The sequence below is a fragment of the Cyanistes caeruleus genome, chromosome 8 (genome assembly GCF_971803275.1).
Source record: "Cyanistes caeruleus chromosome 8, bCyaCae1.hap1.1, whole genome shotgun sequence".
Lineage (NCBI taxonomy): Eukaryota > Metazoa > Chordata > Aves > Passeriformes > Paridae > Cyanistes > Cyanistes caeruleus.
In genome coordinates, this window is record NC_141708.1 from 26,789,907 (window position 1) to 26,808,676 (window position 18,770).

Here is an 18,770-nt window from a genome sequence, read left to right on the forward strand (position 1 = left end):
CATGGCGACCCGCAAAGCAGCGGGGCCGGGCGGCATTTTGCGGCGCTTTACGGCGGCGCTTTGCGGCAGCCGTTGGTGGTGGCGAGGGCGGCGGGCGCGGGGCCGCCATGGAGGGCGGCGGGAACTCCAAGGGCACCGGGCTCGGCGGCCTCTTCGGTGCCGGCGGGCTCGGGTACTCTCACGCCGACCTGGCCGGGGTGCCGCGTGAGTACTGGGGCGGCCGGCGGGGCCGGCGCAGGGGGCAGTGTCCGCGCACCGGCCACTGCAGGGCCGGGCGGCCGGGACCGATAGCGGTGGCGGTTCCGATCTCGGGAATCACGCGGCCCCTCGGGCTCCGCCGCCGCCCGGCCGCGGGAAGCCCTTCCCGACCGGCGGCCCCTCCCGAAGGGCTCCGCGGCGAGCCAGGGTGGGCGCGGAGGTGGCAGGCCTCGGCGGGGGCCGCGTGTCGCGCCGGGCGCAGGGACATCGCGTTCACCTCATCCCAGCGGCTCCCATCCCGCTTCCCGGAAAGGGGGGGTTGCCGACCCATGCCGGCTTTTAAGGAGTTGGGCAGCCTCACGGCAGAATTTTCGCTGCTGCTGCGCACGAGATCTGCCCCTTTTTGCCTTACAGGATGTAAATCGTTATACGGAAGTTGGTATTGAAGTGTTCTATTTTTTTTTCCTTTTAGTAACTGGGATGAGCCCTTTGTCACCGTATTTAAACTTGGACCCCAAGTACCTAGTACAGGTGAGAAGGTGGCTTGTATTTATTGTGTTGAACTCGATTTCAGTGTTTGCATGTTCATACGTGAGCACCTCAAACCTGCAGTGCTGGGCACTGTGCACTGAAGTCTTGAACTGAAGAGCAGTGGAAAGAAACAATTTTTTCAGTATTTTCCGTAATATCAGATCTGTCTTGGAGTACTGTGACATCTAGAAGAAAATGAGCGCTGGTAAGGCAGAGGATAGGTTGGGCTGTTGTGTCAATACGAGCCTGCTGCTGTTGGAAAGAGATCTCCCTGCCCTGAGGCAGACAGCCCAGCACCACCTCACACAAGTGCTGGCACTGATCACACCTCCACTGAGCCCTTTCAATCAGTAAGAGCAGCAAAAATCTCTGCCTTCTTTTCATGGGTGAGTTTTCTGAACTGAGTTCTATCAGTTTGCTGAGGTGTTCAGCCAACCTCCAGATCTGATAACAGGCTTTGCCATCATGGCAGCTGCAAATTTTACATCACTGTCCTTATGTCATTAGCCAGCTGAAGGGAGACCATCATGAAGTAAAACTAATAATTCTATTCTGTAAAATAATGTAGCTGTCACTCGTGCATATCTTAATATTAGTTAATATAAAACGAGGCCATCATAGAAAAAAAAAATCAAGTAATGTTTTCCTTTTTCATAAATATTAGCTGTAGCTGAAAATGTTTAAATTAATCCAAGTTAGGATGAAAGTCAATGATTTTATTTAGTATATTTCTACATATATGGCTCATAATATCTTAGAACATGAAGTTCTGTAGAATTAGCACTTAAAGGTCAACGGTTGCATAGTGTCTCCTAACTTTTGTGCCTTGTTGCCTGGTACGCTGGGTCACTGTTTCTTTTCTAAGTGGAAGTTCTGCATGCAGTTCTGTGGCCTGGAAGCTGTTGTAGTCCAGATTACAATGTAACATTCCCAGAAGGCTAGAGAACCACAGCTGTGCCTCTGGTGGAAGTGGATTCAGTACTGTGGCTGCTGTTGTTGAGTGGTCAGAAAGAAGCTAAGATTATTTAGACTTTCTCCAAAAACACTCTCTAAAGTTGTTTTGTTTAGAAAGTTTGTCTGAGAACATGTTGGTGTTAAAAATTGTGTAGCAGGGATTTTGGAACAAAATGTGTGTGTTTACTAGGAGATTTTAGAAACAAAGGATAAGTTTGCTTTAAATGCAAAGGGATTGGCATTTATGTCATGATACAGTTCTAAAAATACCTATTGATGTAACACTAGAGTCTGCAGTCTTCGTTGTAACACTTCTCTGCCCTTCATGTTTAGCACTAGTGTGTTGAAGTAATAGCAAAGTGCATTGAAATAAAATAGAATTCAAGTTGCCCATACAAGCAGTGAGGTCTCCTCCCTTAGAGAGTCACAAGACATGGGAATGGCTCTGAGTACCCAGCACTAACTGACCCTTCTTTTAACAATGGGGATTGCACTAAACAGTCTCCACAGGTTCCTAGGATTCTACATACTGGAGGAAAAAGACATGGCTAGTATTTCAGAATATAAGAAATTATTAGCCTTCAAATTTGGGGTTTCTGTGAAGGTGCATGTAGAGGGAGAGATGAGGTTCTCCTGGTGTTTAAAGACTTTGTTTTCAGAATGCAGCAGGAAAGCCAGCCTTACTGTTGAGAAGCTTACATTTGGTTCATAATAACAAATCCCATAATAACAAATGGTACACTGGTACTTGTTACTTTAAACCTCACATTTCTGGTTGGTCTATGAATGCAGGCACAGAACAAGATGTTTTCTGCAATGCTGTGTTGCAGCATTGTTATAAATTGCATTTATAACAGCACTTGTTATAAATTTGCATGTCAGCCTTTGGCAGAAGCCTAGAGGATGGGCTTTTCAGGTTGTCTCTAGAAACTTAGATGTTACTTAGGCAAGGATTGCTTCATCTTGACTTTTGGGACTCTAGTGAAAACTTAGAAACTGCTGACTCGTGTAAATACTGAATTATTCCAACTGTAATTACAAAGAAGATAGAAACCATATTATAGGTTAATTTTATTGGTAACACTTCACAATTTTAGGATCTATTTTTTCTGTATTGCTCTTCGCATTCAGTGTCAGGTCTGGGCCAATAAAATCCCTTAGAATGCATTTCCTTGAGCCTGCAGCTGTTTGAGTCTTGTATCAGTTAAGTAGGAGCGGATAATGCTGTGACTTAAGTACAGGAGCTTAAAAGAGATCTGCTGCTTTAGCACCCTATCAACAATAGGTATGTTCAGTGTCTCCTGCTGAAGAAGTGCCTTGGCACACCTTATCTCTATACATATCCCAGTTTCTCTAGGCCATTTCTCTAGCTTTTTAGACCACTGATTTGCCAGAACACAAGTGTGTCCTTGTGGGAGAAAGATGGACAAGTAAAAAGTCAACCAACCTCACAAAAGTGATGCCAAATCATCACTAGTTTTCAGTGATTTCCCTGAGTTTTTCACATCCCTAAAATAGGTCACTTAGTGCAAGGAAATACCTCTTTTCATAAAAAGGCAGTTTTTACTTAGTATCAGAGTAGTTGGAAACTTAATTAATGTGCTATTGTATCAGACTGGGTTGCTCAGTGAGGAAACAGTGCTATGTAATCAGACAACAGGAATGTTTTCGGAAGGGTTGTATTGCCTGCTCCAAGATGTAATTAATAATTAAGCAAATAGTCATAGAAAACAAAACCAGCCAACAGCCCACACAGTATGAATTCCTTGGCTGACTGATGTAATTTATAAAAAGTTAGCACAGCTGGGGGAAAAAAAAAAGGCACTCAGCCAATTGACCTTTTTACAGTCCTTTTTCATGCTTAATACAGTATACACATAGTACATTCCATCCTTGTACTGCTGTAGGCAAGAATTTTCCAGAAATACTCATCCATCTTTAGTTTACTGCATGGATTAAGGAAAAATGAATATGGCTTACATTTTGAACTAGACTTGGAAAATACAAAAACATTTGTTTTTGTTTTCTCCCAGGATACAGATGAGTTTATCTTGCCCACAGGAGCCAACAAAACTCGAGGCAGATTTGAGCTGGCCTTTTTTACCATTGGAGGATGTTGTATGACAGGTAGGTAGTTGTGGTTTTCACTTTCCCCTGTGTCCAGCTGTCCAGGTAACACCTATGTACTGCAGTGATTGATGAGATTGTAAATGTCTTTCTCTGCAAAACATTGTCTGTTCTAGTCTTAAATAAAGAGATATTTGGTTTTAGTTTATACACTGAATTCTATTCTCAATATTTACTTCTAGTATTGTTTATTTTTTTCTTCTTAAAAACTAATAACTGATATTATTCCATCTAGGGGCAGCATTTGGTGCATTGAATGGTTTAAGACTTGGCTTGAAGGAGACACAGAATATGGCATGGTCAAAACCTAGAAACGTACAGTAAGTGTTCCATGTAAAAAAATGTACTTCTTAGTAACAAGAGTTTTTTCTTCCAGTTTATCAAGGTTAGATCTGAAAATACTGCAAAAATAAATGTTTTGGGGTTGTTTTTTTCTTTAGTGGGGACAAATGGGAGTCAGTATTTGTCTTGATCAAGTTATTACATGTTTTTACAGGGATGTTCAGTTCAATATTTTTGCTTTTTACTTAGTCACAATTTGCATGTCCTGTGACTTAACTTATATATTTGAAAAATAATTACTACTTTGATGTTCACTAAAAACCTACTTCAAAGTCAAAGCAATGCTTTTCTGTGTAGAAATATTCCCAGAAGCAGCAGTGTTTACTTTGAGCTATTTTTTGCTGTAATTTATCTGAGCACGAGTCTCTCTTCTTTCCCAAGCTTTTCACAACCAGGATAAGATTCAAATGCAGAGCTGACCCTGCCTGGATTAGCATTAGGGATGACATTGGTGCATGCTGCTGAGCAGGCATTGCAGGGGGGAGCTGTTCTGGGTTATGGCATCTGTGAGCACCCATGACATTGCCATGTTTTTGCCTTACCTGATTTAAAACCAGCATTTGAAAGAACGCAGCAAAGACAGGAACATTTGTTTCAATAGGATGCCTCTTCTTAAAATAATGGTAGCTTAGACATAGCCATAGGAAAACCTAAGTGAAAGAGTCATGGGAAACCAGAAAAAACATGTGAAATTTTCACTCCCAGAATACTTTGGATCAAGGGAACTTTAGAAGAGGAATTTCATATTTCCTGGTACAGTTTATATTGGCTCTGCTCCTTTTTAAATTGTTTCTATATTCATCCCCTTCTTTATTAAAATATTCAGCACTATAGTTTATGACTTTCATAATGCTCTAGATGAGCATAATTGTATTTTAGGGTTTGGAATGAGCAGAGTTGGACAAAGCCATGATAATCACAAATTTTGGCAAGTCAAGCCCAGGAGGTGGCAGTCAATGCACACTCTGCTCTTATCCTGGCTCTGCAAGGCAAAGGTCTGCTAAAGGTCATCACCTTCCATTAGTGCATTAAGTTCTGTTTTTCCCTCATCTGGCGCAGAGAACAGACTTGATTAGCTAGATTTCCTCCAAATTTATCCCTAATGTACACACATTTCTTTCCTAATGAATTTTAATTTTGCTGTTATATCAAATACCTCACCATACCATGGTTGTTAGAATTACTGATTCTCTTATCAATTTACAATTAATATAAGGTTCAAATATGGGAATTGTAATTAAGGAGAGGTTATCAATACCCTAGCCTTTTAAATTTTTTTTCCTTTTGTTTCAAAATGAAATGTTCCATTACTGTTTACTTCATTGCCTAACTATATTCAGTAATGACCTGTGTCCTAATGAAAATTATAAAAAAGGAAAAACAATAGAAAGTTAAATCAGAAGGAACATAAAGCAATGAAAGTGTGAGACATTAAATGCCATTCCAGTTCCAGTGGTAGTCAGCTGTCCAGAGCAATACTGTGCCTGTGATAGTGTTACACTGCTGGGAGATAAAGATCAGTCATTTCTTCTGGCTGCTGTTGTCACCGTTCTGGAGACAGTTGGTGGCAGCAAGAAGTGGCATTGTGCTTCCCTGAGAGCGCACTAAAGGTTCTCTTTTCCTCTTTAGTGCTAGTCTGGAAGCCTACACACAGACCATACACACAGACATGCCTCTTGGCCTTTTGCTGGGTGCACAGATGGGATTCTGAGGCACTGTCTCTTCCCAACTTGCTCAGTCCAGACTTGCTTTATTGCCCCCAGAGTTTGCTCAGGCATCCCCACGCTCCCTGACACATGGTCCTTGTAGAGGAGCACTGAGGCTTTCTCGGAGACCTTTCACCCAGCTAAGTGTGCATAAGTGTATCCCTTATTCCAGGAGCTGTGTGTAGTCACCATGGAAGGAAGGAAAACTCAGCTTAGAAAGACATTAGAAGGGAAGAAATTTGAGTCTTGGGAGAGTCAAGTTTGCCTTGAAAACTTTTCTTAAGACTTGACAGGACTGAATATTGCTTTCAGAAGCTTTTAGTTCATCACTTCAGTTTTATTAACTACATATATAATGTAAACACAGAAGCCCTACTGTCATAAACACTGCCTTGATGTAAACACAGAGTGCTAAAGGTTTTCATACCTCTTTAACTTCTTTATAGAATTCTAAATATGGTGACAAGGCAAGGAGCGTTATGGGCTAACACTCTGGGATCACTGGGTAAGTAAAGTCATTCCTTCATAGGGAAAGGAATTTAAAGATGTAATTGTTGGGAAAGTGTATTTGTGTGTTATCTCAATAAGAGTATTCTCTAAATTTTCATTATTAAATCCATCAGGAAAAAGAGCAGGTTTTTTTCTTTGGGGGCTTGAGGGTATTTCAGTAGACATGAAAAAAGAAATTAAAGGCTAAAATAGGATTTGTAGCCAAAAGCCTTTAATTAAAACCCCATTTTTTTGCATTTTTTTACATATTATAAACAAACTCTAGTCATAACAGAAATAATTAGAAATTACAGATAATGTTTGCTTGCTAATAATTTCCAGTTGAATTATAACTTACAGAAAAAAAATATAATTTAATATTTCTGAAATGACTTTAATAACCTACACTGAGACTGTGTGGTCATATGATCAACTGCCCAATGTTTCTTTCCTGTTATAGTTAACAAAATGTTTATGTGAAGAAGAAATGTGAGACTCAGTACAAAGATTTATCCTTTAAATGATGGTACATTAGCTAGAAAAATCATACATGATACTACTGACTCTAAACCTAAATGTTGCTTGTAACTAATGTGGGTTAGGAAAAAATAGAAAAGAAAATGACCAATGGTCTGATGTAAGAGAAAAAAACTTCTATGAACTGAAGTTTGGGTGGGAGGGGGCTGTGAAATAAAATCACATCAGTTGCCTCAGAAAAATGAGATTATTTCATAAAAGTCAGTGAAATAATTAATGCCCTAGAAACTACAATTTTTTTTTACCTGCCCCAGTCTTCCACAATCTTAAAAAATGAAAACTGATGCAGTAACTTTAAAAGGAGAAATCAAAAAATTGATTAAATTATTTTGAAGAAAAATAATGATGGAGCTTGTTGTCCTGCAAAGTTGTAGTAGAAGTTAGCAATATTTTAATCAGAGACTACATCATGTTATAACCCAGTCTACATCTGTTTGACTTTTGAGAAATGCATCAAAGCATAGGCTGAGTTGCATCTATGACATTTTATTTCAATCTTATTTCTGAAGAGCAGATTAGCTGACATTTACTTTAGGCATTAGCTTTTGGGGCATAGTATAGATGGTTGGAGGTTAGGCATGGTTAGAGATAGGATTTTGAGCTACAGCAAGAAAGCCACTTTTTCTATAAGAAATGTGTGTTGCCTGCTGAGTTTTACTGGGACATTTTTTGTTTGGATTTTTTTTCTCTTTTTTTGGTACAAGTCTAACAAAAACATGTCTGAGAACTGAGATGCAGGCACACTGCAGTTCAAGGTTTAAGTGACACATTAACAGGTTTTTTCAGCTGTGTTTGAAAAAAGATTACTCAAGAAAATGTTTGTGCATTCCACTAACAAATTGCTATTTTTCTTACAAAATACGGCCTCCAAAATCACAGAGTTAAGCAGAACTTTATATCTGGGATTCTGGTAGACCTCTGTCTTGTCCTAGCTCCCAGAGAAATTCCTTTCAAGGAGCTCAATTATTTTTGCATCTTACTTCACCTTGTGCAGCCTTTCCGTACCTCAGAGATTATTTTTGTCACTACTGACAATTTTTGTCATTCTGTTCCTGAACAGAGGCAACAAATGTGGAACTGTTTTAAAAAATTATGTTTTGTTTTCTTTCCCTCATTGTTAATATATTTGCTGCTAAGACAAAAATACCCTTGCCTGTGCTGAATGGAGAGCAATGCTGCTGTTAACTCATTGACTTCATTATGGTTGCTTATGAAGAATTTACTTCCTTTTAGCAGAAGGAAAGATTTCAAATGCTTGGAGGGCAAGGAAAGAATTAAATGGCATTACCTTTATCACTTCTAAATGATGACATACTCTACTGTTCTTTGCCAGCATGAAATATGAATGAGGGGTGAGCATGGGGGACCTTTTCCTTTCATCAAAATTCATAAATGACAAATGCATCCATGCTAGAAAGCCCTTGGACTCTTACCTAGTCCTTTCCAGGACAGTCCCTAAAGTTATCCCAAAGCAAAAGGCCCTCTGGGAATAATGGTTTCATGCACAAGCAGAGGTGAAATGGCTGCAAATGTCAAATATCAAGCATTCCAATAGTAATTTTTTAGAGGAATATAGTCCATTGTACTCCAGCTCTTGGTAGCATTATCTGAATGTTGTACTTAACTCAAATTTCATCACTGTCACACAGGACAGCAATTATCTCTGCCTAGAAAGTGATGGGTTTAGTTTCATGTCATCCACAGAAGACAGTATCAAACTGGCAGTTCAAATTTAAACCCTGAATTTTCATGCAAATTCGAACCAGCAAAACAGGCTTAAACTTTAGTCAGTGCTTTATAGCACATGTAATAAAGAATGCTACTTTATAACCAAATTATAGCTCAAGCAAAAAGAAATAGCTGTATAGAAAGAGATGTGGAAAAGAGACACCAATGATGGGATTTTGCAGAGGATTCCCTTCAAATAAGCAGCAAATCTGTTCTTCAGAAGCATGGTCTAAATAGCTGCACCAAGCCTGGATTCCAAGCCTTGGGCCTCAGACCATGGAAGGTTTTTTTAATCTTTTTTTCCCCCCACCCAGCTCTACTTTACAGTGCATTTGGAGTCATCATTGAAAAAACACGAGGTGCAGAAGATGACCTGAACACCATAGCTGCTGGAACCTTGACAGGAATGCTATACAAAAGCACTGGTACAGTAGCAAAATATTTCTCCTTTTCCTTCTCTTGTGCTTATCTTAGTAATTAGGATTCTCATTACTTCTACTAAATACTGTCCTGCTCTGAAAATTGACAGTGTAAAAATGGCTATTAGCCCAATGTCCCCTAATCCATGTTTTTCACCCAGCTAAGGCTACTTAAGGAAAACTTGCACTAAAAAAAAGTCCAGCTGAACTAAATTTGATTCTTTGAAACTGCACAGGACTAACAGTAACCATGAGAGCCAAATTATGACTGTTGTACATATATACTGAAGAAGCAGTCTTTTATTTCCTCAGATATGTGGTGAGGTTGTGTAAAATACACACCCACCTCATTCCTAGCCATGTTTTCAGCAATAGCAGGAATAAAAGTAATTGTTCCTCAAGTCCATGAGTGGGTGCAGGCAAATGGGAATTGCCTTCCAAAGTGAATGGGGACAGGGAAGGAAAACAGAACACAGAGCTTGATTTCATGAAGATGAAACCTACTACAAGTGATCCATGTGATAGTAATGCACATGATAGTGGTACCTGGAGCTGCAAAAACCCTACACACAGAGAAACTGATGTACTTATGGAATTATTACTAAGGTGTTCATGAAACTGCTGTCTTATGGTAGGATTCTTGTCTTTGCATAGCGGTCAAAGCCAACAAACAAGTTTATTTGAGAACAGCATAGATTTAAGGTGAGTTTACTGATGCAACCTGAATTGTTTGCAGGAGAGAAGGTCTGAGCTTCATCAGCAAAATGGCTGTCAATACATGTTCCAAGCTTAACAAGTGGAGGAGTCGTCATTTTTAGAGGATTGCTGGGTACCACAGGTTGACAGTGGCACATGGAAAAAAGTTTCATGTTTTAAGTAACTTAGTAAATGTTTGGCTGGATGACTCACATGCGTTTTATGGAGGAGATAAAGCAAGAATTAACCTATGTACTTTTGCATATCTAACTGAGCCGCAGTGTCTTAGCAGTGTTCCTGAAGGCCTGCTTCATGTATGGGGCAAAACAGTTTGAGTAACTATTTTCCTGATGGCTTAGACTACCTGAAACCAAAAATAATTGGCTGGAGCAGCCATCATAAATATGAGACTCTTAATTTTGCAAGGGCACAGAGCTCTCCTGTAATCCATTTCTTCCTTGGAATTTCATGAGTGATATGACAGATTACCAAGAACAGCCAGAAAGGGTAGCATATAGAAGCCTAATATTTTCTGTAGGAGTTTATTAACAAGGAGAACTGTCATCTAATACTCCAGCAGAAGCATCCCCCTTACCTTTCTGAAGTATAGAGCTGGCATTATGTGTAATCTTTTTTTGGCACAGTGCAACCATGGATAACTACTCCAGTCACATGCACAGTCATCTGACAGCACTAAGGTTTTTATTACCAGAGCACAGTGGGACATTTGTTTTGTAACACAAGATCTACAGAGCTAGTGGCAGCCCTGATAAAAGCAAATTAAATCAGTAAATCTCTATTCATTACAGTATTGTATTTCAAGTGTGTGTTGGGCATATGAACCAGAGCAGTGCAGAGAAACTGTTGCCTCTCCTATCACCTTATGCCAGAACACCCTTTCTTCTTCTGTATGGTAAAACTTAAAAGTTCTGCCTTTACACTGCATCAGTGTATATATTTACCTTAAAAGCTTGACTATTTAAACCATGCAAAAGATCAGCACACATCTGACATATCAAGACTGTAATAATCACCTGTGTTACATGGAATACCATGACATGTTGGCATTAAGAAAATGTAAAAGCTTGCCAAGGACACTGAGTTATAAATCTCCATATTTTAGTGTCAGCTGGAAGCTCACACAAACATGTCATTGTGAATCAAGGCTGCTCTGTCGTCCACAAGGGGTGGATACAGAGTTGCAGGCAGTGCTGTTGAAACACACAAATTTCCCACTTCCATCATTCGTGCTTTGTAAGGAGATCAGGAACATGCTTAAGAAGAAATGGGATAATGTATGGCAGGTCTTTTATAACTTCATGCTTAACCATAGCACTGATGGAGGAATCACATCAGCAGCCCTGATGCACTGCAAAGCACTCCTGTGTACACTGCAAAACCTAGATTGAATTTCTGAAACCAACGATTAAACATCTGATGCATGGACAGGAAAAAAATGCAGTGGGAAGACTTTGTTAAGGCTGAGATTTGTTGCCCAAACTGGTCCCAGTTTTCACAATTTGTCCTTGTAGAAGTGTTAATCATTACCAAAATGGCAGCAGTCAAACAGAACGTGCACGTTCTAAAGCCATTGATTGTGAGCAGTTTTGTGTAAAGCTACTTGACACAGCTTGTGTGGGAGAAGATAAGAGAGGATTGAAAGCTCTGCAAGGGAGGACAGTGGCAATTCAGCCCCCTCCCTGTGTTCACTGGCAGTGCCATCACTCATTGAAACTTGCCATTGAAGTGACTGAAGCAGTTCAGTCCCCATTAAAAGCAGGTGATAGCTGGGCTCCATCTCAGCAGTACTGCATGGCTTAGGTCATAAAACACCTGTTGAGTGGGAATGGAAAACTGATGTGAGGGGTTTTGAAACTACTTCTTGATTCATCTGACCAAGTGATCTCCAGCTTTTACATTTATTTCAATTTAAGTTTAATGCCACAATTACTGACTAGATTTTAGCCCAAATGCAGAAATAAGAGTACATATTAATTTGTTACACCAGTCTTACAGCTTCATGGGAGAAATTTTGTGAGCTCACCACTTGACTTCCACGCAGGACATTCAGTTTGGGTAACAGTTAGAAAAAAACCCTTAGGATTCCTCTGCCAGTGGCATATAGAATAGAAATGTTACCGCAACTCAGTTAATTTGAGTTTTGCTAAAAGGGAGTCTGATATCCTAAGTCCACAAGGATGGCTCTTCCGTTTAATAAGATACTATTCTTTATTCTTCAATTTTAAGCAAAGGCAGAAATTAGTATCTGTTATGCCGTGTTTCTTCTGATAAATGTTACAAAAGACAGATATGTCTTAAAACAAATGTTTAGCCTCCTTGCATGCGTTTCCAGCCTCTTTTTTAAACTGACCGTTTTTATTTGGTTTTCTTATAATTGTATTAGTCATGAAAGTAACAAAAAAAAACCACCAAACAGAAGTGATTGTCGCTGTGCACCATGTTGCTGTTTTACCCTCCCATCATGAAAATGCATGGTTCCAGTTGTCACAAAGGTACAGCTGCCTGAGGCTCCTACAAGCATGCAGGATTAATCACTCAGGAAAAGATACTGAGCTAGGTGGGACTTTGGCCTGACCCAGTGTGACAGCAATTAATTTCTCACTGGAATTCCTGACAGACTTCAGTAAGCAAAAAAGTTAACCGACCTTTACCTCTTCTCTGAAGTAGAAGATCTCCACAGACTGCAGATATTCTTTTTCTTGGATAATTTTTTTCCTCTCTTGAGATTAGGGATAACAGCAACAAAAGTAAACTAATTCTTTGGACAAACAAAATTCCTTTGTTTACTTTCGTGCAGTAGGAACCCAATCCTAGGTACAGCATCTCATGCCTTTGAACAATAGACATTATATAATTTGGTACAGAAAATGGTGTGTGTCTGAAAAATTACATGCTAGCAATAGATGAATGTTATTTTAAGACCTCAAAACACAACCCTGAAAAGTCAGTATGTTATGAATTAGGAAGGGCTAAATGTTTTATTGCCAGCAGTAAAATCTGGCTGAAGCTAAAGATCAGTTTTGTGACATCCAGTGGGTACTTCAGGGCAGTTATGTTAGCTGACAGCTTCTTGAGCTGTAAAAGGCCTGTTCTCTGCGCCCAACCCATGTTTTCCTTTGGGCCAGACAGGGCTGTTTCCTTGCTCCTTTTGGCTGGAGAGGGGGAGAGAAGAGCTTTGGGGGGAGTGCTGTAGGTACAGGCCTGGGATATCCTACTCTTCTGCAGTATTTAGAAAAAACTGAAGAGCTTGCTTGTCATCACTTAAGTTTATGGCTGGCATTTTGGAAATTTAAGAACCCCTTTTCACATAACAAGTCTGTAGGATTATCAATCAAATGATGTTTAGAGAAAGGATTTTTTTTTTAGTCTGAAATAAGGAAGAGATAAGGACAACGTACAAGCAGCACTACAGGTAACAGCTTGTTGAGCCTTTCTTAGTTACTTGAGGACTGATGTCTGAGAGTGTGTGTGGCCACTGAGCACTAGCTCTGCTAGGCAGGAGCAGTGAACTCAGAGCTGCAGGGGTTTTCAGGGTTTGCAGGTGCCATTTACAGTAGCTGAAGTAGCCTCCTGTCAGTCAGGTGCTGCTGCTTTCACTCAGTGAGAAGACAGCAAATTTTAATCATGTTTGCAAAGTAACTTCAACAGCTCTAGTATTTCCAAACCAGTAAATTAAATTGTAGATTCCTACTGCTTTTTTCTAATTTAGCCTTCATACCACAGTAACTGCAGGAAATGTTCCCTCTTTTAAGCTTTGTTGTTTCTGTATTCTAAGCACAATACTGCCTTAGCTGCAGCAATGTGAAAAAGGAAGATGCTTTTCTGGAATATATCTTGCTTCCAAATAGAAGTTTATCAGTTTCCTCAGTAATTTATGAGTCCACTGACTTTGCCCACTGCTTACAAGATTTTATGAAATGAACCCCATGGAGCAGCAAGAGGAATCTCTTGGTATTTTCTAATGACATCAGGCCACCCACAGATGTTCAAACAAATGACTGCTTGGTGGTTCAGATGGTCTGATTACTGAGCTTGAATATGGAGCAAAACTGAGATTGCTTTGTATACTTGAGTCCTTTAAACCATTTTGAAGTATTCTTGTTCCTGAAGGCCCAGAAGGAAGAGAAGCTGTTTTCATTCAGAGTATCCAAGAGAGATTGGAGGGCAGAAAACTAATTGCAATTTAAAGATTATTCTTCTTTTGTTTGGCATAAGTATGTGGGTCTGAGGTCTTGGTGAAGGTATTTGTAATGTTTGCTGCTGGATGGTTCTTGCTTTAAACATTCAAGGAACTATCCCAGGACATTGAAGTAACATTCTGAAAACAGGGACCGTAAGGTTCTAAATGGAAGATTCTGCCCTCACGGTTTTACCTACGGGACAAGTGCAGCTCAGAGTTAGGAGTGGCTCCTGCCATGCTGGAATGCAGAGCTATGCTGTGGGAATGCTGTGAGCTGTGGCACAGTGCACTGGGATGCAGAGCTGTGCCACAGCACAGTGGAAGCTGGGACCTATTGAAAGGCATAGAGGAGGGACAACACTTGGTGATGAAAGGGTGCAGCAGCTGAAGCCAGAGAACTAACTTCCCATTTAGAGAGCATCAGATCTATCTTTGGAAACCCACAGCAGTTCTCAACTCTTGTGCAAGGTGCCTGATCTCAAAATACCTGCTTCCAGAAGTGTCTGTCAGCTGGAACCTTTATCTTACTGGGACATGCAAGATTAGGGGCTCACTGCCATGTCTCAGCAGGGCTTGTCAGGGCAGACTTGGTATCAAAGGCTTGCAGAGAGTGATTGCAGAGGAGGGGTGGGAACGTGTTCTATCATGCAAACACAGCTGGGATGGGAGTGGAGAATTTATTTTTTATTTTGTTAACAAGTTAATTTTCTCAGAGGCCCTAAGATTTTCTGACCAGTGACAGGGCTGCATTCTAAAGTGCATTACTGTTTGTAGTCTTCCACAGACCTGGACACACTTACTCAAACACAAATCTGACCAGTTAGGGAAAAGAAAATTTTCTTTCCCTTTTTTTTTCTTTTTTGTAATTACTTTCAGTAGTTCAGAAACCAGGGGCAACTGCTACAAAAAAAACACAAAAAAACCACAAAAACAAAAAACACCCCAGCATTCTGTAGCAGAAACATTGTATGAAACACTGGTCAAGAAACACTTCTTGCATGTTTTCTTGGATATCTTCTCTCTCAGTCTTTCACCTGTACCAACTGCACAAGTTTAGTACCCTGTTTATGAAACATCTCCAGCAATGTCCCTAAGTTGTCTGCAGGCCTAGAGGTGGCTTTAAGCCCTGTGATTGACTTGCCAGGAGGGTCAGAGCTGCCATCCTTACCTGACTGGGTCAGCACATGAGAACACCAATATCTACTGTGGTGGGAGCAGCACATCTAAAGTCCTCATACATGGATGCTAGAATAGAGCTTGGCAATCCTAATGAAAGATGACACCTTTCTTGTACAGCCCTGACTTTACAGAATCTGGACCCAGGCTTGATCGTCCTTCAACTACATGTTCTTGCATAGGAAGAATTTTAAGGATTTTAAGGGGAAATGAGAGGAATTGAACCTGGGGGATGAGGAAAAAGCCTCACAGTTCTGTAACGCATTTCATTCTGTGGGGATGTTCTAAATTTCCTTGTACACCTGATGGTCATGAGCCCCCTTTGGGGGTCCCTGCTGTGATCTCTTGAATCCTGATAGGAACAGGACAGAGTTGGGCTCTAATGTTGTATTCATTTACCTCAGCAGGAATGAAGAGTCAGTATTTTACAGATTATCTCAAATACTTGTTTTGTACAAAGTGTCCTTTAAATTTCAGCTGTGGCTTTTTGCCAGACACTGCTTGCACATGGTTAGTTTTGTGTACCCAGCTGCAAGCCCTTCATGTGAAAAGCTTTTTGTGCAACAAATTCAGGATCAATTATCAAGCACAGACATCTACATTTGCTTTCCTAAATGCTGATTTAGGCACATAGATCATATTCAGTAGGGCTTTTCTTAGAGCTGTGAAATTCTCAATAGCTACAGCAATGAACTCAGCCTTACAGCCTAAAAACCTCTCAAATTGTCACAGCTGGTCTGTCAATTAAATTTTTAGAAACTATGGCTAGACATGGCTTCTAATACCAAGTCCCATTTCTTGTTTTCATTGCATGCCTGGGCAGTACAGGGGGGTTTAACAACTCCAGTGAAACCCATTTAACCTTACAGCACAGTTAACAGTGTCAGTCTAGCTGATGCCAACAGCTTCTTGTCTCACTAAAAGCTTAAAAGCAATTCCGTGAGACAGCTTTATGACCCATAATGGAAAGAAAAAAACACAAATACAGTCTCTCTGATTACTGAGATATATTTGTTTTCAAGTTTGAGAAACCTGAACTGCTCTGCCAGTTTCTCCAATAATGAAAGCAGGGTTTTTTATCTTGCTAGCAGAAACTGGCCTTGTTCTATATACACTGTACACATTATCTAGCTTGGTTCAGCTGCAATGATAAACATTGCAGAATCAAACTCACTGAAATGTTCCTAGCATTGAGGGTCAAATGCCCAGGTGTTCTGTGCATTTACAGTGCATTTTGGGAGCTCTCTCAAAGCACAGAAATGTTTTGCTGTTTAGTAAAAGCAGCAGAAGTCTCTACTTGTGCCCCTGTGCATCCCAGTCCTTATGTGGATGGAGTGGAGGTAGGATGCTGCCTGACTCCCAGCTCCAGCCAGGTGCACTACCTGCAGGCAGTAGCCAAACTTGTCCTGTATTTCTCAAGGTGCTCACCAATACCTTAAGATTTCCTGTGTGACTCTATTTTTACAATTGCAAGGAGATAATTCTGATTATTAATAAAAGAATAAAGAAAGCTGTTCAATATACAACACAGTAAATACCTGCCAGTTAACCCTTTTCATCTACTTCCTATTTTTTAATCAAAAAGTTTTAAAATTCCAAAGACACAAAAGCATTTACAGGTTTTGTATGATGGCCCTAATGAATCTCTGGAGCCCAATGTCATGTCCCTATCAGCTGCTGTTTTGTTCACTTATTTGCTGCCTGCCCAGAGCTAATTATCATAACTGAAAACCTGAAGGCAATCTTGAAAGAGTAGGAGAGTGTGTCTAACTGTAAAAAGAAATGTAATAAGGACAGAGAGAATGGATTAAGTAGGACTTGGGAAAAGCCACCTTGACTTCCAGTCCTCCGTAATGGTTCCCTGAAGCAGTAGTGCTAACACGGTTTGAGAGGAAGTCATTGCAGCAGAATGAGTGTCAGGATCAGGAGTGAGTGACCATGAGCCTGGCAGCAGGTGTTGAGAGGAAGGCAGAAAAAGCACAGGGACTCTTTCTGGAGATTTAGCTCAAGAAAGGACTGTCCATTAAGATGCCTCTGGGTTTAAACAGCTTCGTGGAAGTTGCTGCTCACTGACCATTTCCTGAAAGTAACACTAATGAGCTGCAATGTGTTTTGTTTCTCGCAGGTGGAGTGCGCGGGATAGCACGAGGTGGGATCGCAGGCCTGACGCTGACCGGCCTCTACGCCCTGTACAACAACTGGGAGCACATGAAGGGCTCCCTAGCCCGGCAGTCCCTGTGAGCAGGGCAGAGGACACGCTTGCTTAGTCACCAATCAAATCAGTTGTGAGATCTATCTGGTGCCCCTTGCTATTTTATTTACAATTAGTGTGAAACTGATGGAAGCTGTGCTGGAAGGAACGTCTTGACACCGTGTGGCTGGACTGGCCCTTCCTGCCAGCCAGTTGCTGGACAGGCAACAATATTTGTTGGACGTGCAAGTGAACAGAGTGGCCATGGCCACCGAGACAGTCTCCCTGCCACGCTCCCCAAGCAGCCCTGGCCAGAGCTGCCAGGCATGCTGGGTCCCCATAGCTGCTCCTGCTCGCTGCCAGGTTTGTTGGGTGCCTGTAAGGTCTGTCCACAGAGCATTCCCAGCACCTCACTGGCCAGGCCAGCAGCACAGCCCCAGTAGCCATGGCACAGGCAGGGCTTGCTATTCTGACAGCACAAGGCAAGCTAGCACAAGGGACATCATCAGAATAAAAAGGGTGGTCTTACTCAATACCATTTCTATCCTTTGCTCTTCCTGCTACAAAAGTGTGCTGCATCCAGTGACCTATTTATGGATTCATTTTAAAGGACCAGTGTGGTGAAATCCTAGGGGAATTGGTGGGTGAGGGGAAGTGGACAAGCAGTGTGGTCATCTCTTGATGGGTGGTTATGGTAAGGCACAGCAGGGCTTGACTTCACTCCCTTATTTGCTCTAACAAATAAGGACCTGGTTGTTTATGGATGAAATACAGTTGCTGTTGCAGAACAGCTGCCAGTTGATTATCAAAACATTTGGGCGCTCCAATATCTGAGAACTGATTCAGCCAACAATTATAAACCAAACAGTATAAAGACTGCACTCATTACCTATTACAGAAGTTTTAATTGGCAAGAAAGTTTTTGCCTGAAGTGCCATTCATGGGTTATTGGTGGAATAAAGACTGCGATGAACCTACATGTTCTCCAGTGTTAAAATTAAACCATGTACCAAGCATCATTTGCAGATAAATTAAACAGTAAGTTGGGAATTAGTTCAGCAATTAGAGTTACTGTATAACAGCTCATTCCTTCCACATTTAAATAAGTAAACAGGTGAATTATTAAGGGAAGACAGGGAAGGCAGAGCTAGGGAAAACCAGGAAATTAACTGGTCAGTAAACAACTTAATGCAAAACAAGTTTTTACATTTGAGTTTTTGCTACTGAAATGGCTCTTAATAATTACATTGCATACACCAAAATAACAAAAAGCAGTAAAGGGAAGGCAGTAGCTCTTACCTTCCCCCAAGAAGTACCACTTTGCTAAGAAGCCTCATTGGCAGCAAATAACCACTGAGACCAGCTTTTAATAGAGCAAGTCTCCAGCTAACAAGCCCTCATGGGTGAATTCAATCAGCCTTGCTTGGATACCAGGTCAAATTAGATGCTTTATGCCAGCACTTAAAGTAGGATAA

The 18,770-nt window shown here is 40.9% G+C and overlaps 1 protein-coding gene and 1 non-coding gene across 3 annotated transcripts; both read left to right on the top strand.

The window, feature by feature from the left end:
- The first annotated feature begins 3 nt into the window (after window positions 1–3).
- On the top strand, window positions 4–18,272 carry TIMM23B (translocase of inner mitochondrial membrane 23 homolog B). 2 transcript variants are annotated; one of them, XM_086900863.1, is made up of 7 exons: window positions 4–204; window positions 671–729; window positions 3,717–3,810; window positions 4,046–4,130; window positions 6,305–6,363; window positions 8,927–9,037; window positions 17,230–18,272. In XM_086900863.1, the coding sequence occupies exons 1-7, from the start codon at window positions 108–110 to the stop codon at window positions 17,343–17,345; spliced, it is 621 nt and encodes a 206-aa protein (XP_086756989.1). In that variant the 5' UTR covers window positions 4–107; the 3' UTR covers window positions 17,346–18,272. The 2 variants fall into 2 exon arrangements, with proteins under 2 accessions (XP_086756989.1, XP_086756988.1); XM_086900862.1 differs by lacking the exon at window positions 4–204 and adding an exon at window positions 251–406.
- LOC111931607 (small nucleolar RNA SNORA74) lies at window positions 5,601–5,803 on the top strand. The gene has a single exon (XR_002865684.2). It is a non-coding gene; the product is annotated as a small nucleolar RNA SNORA74 (small nucleolar RNA).
- Window positions 18,273–18,770: the final 498 nt, after the last annotated feature.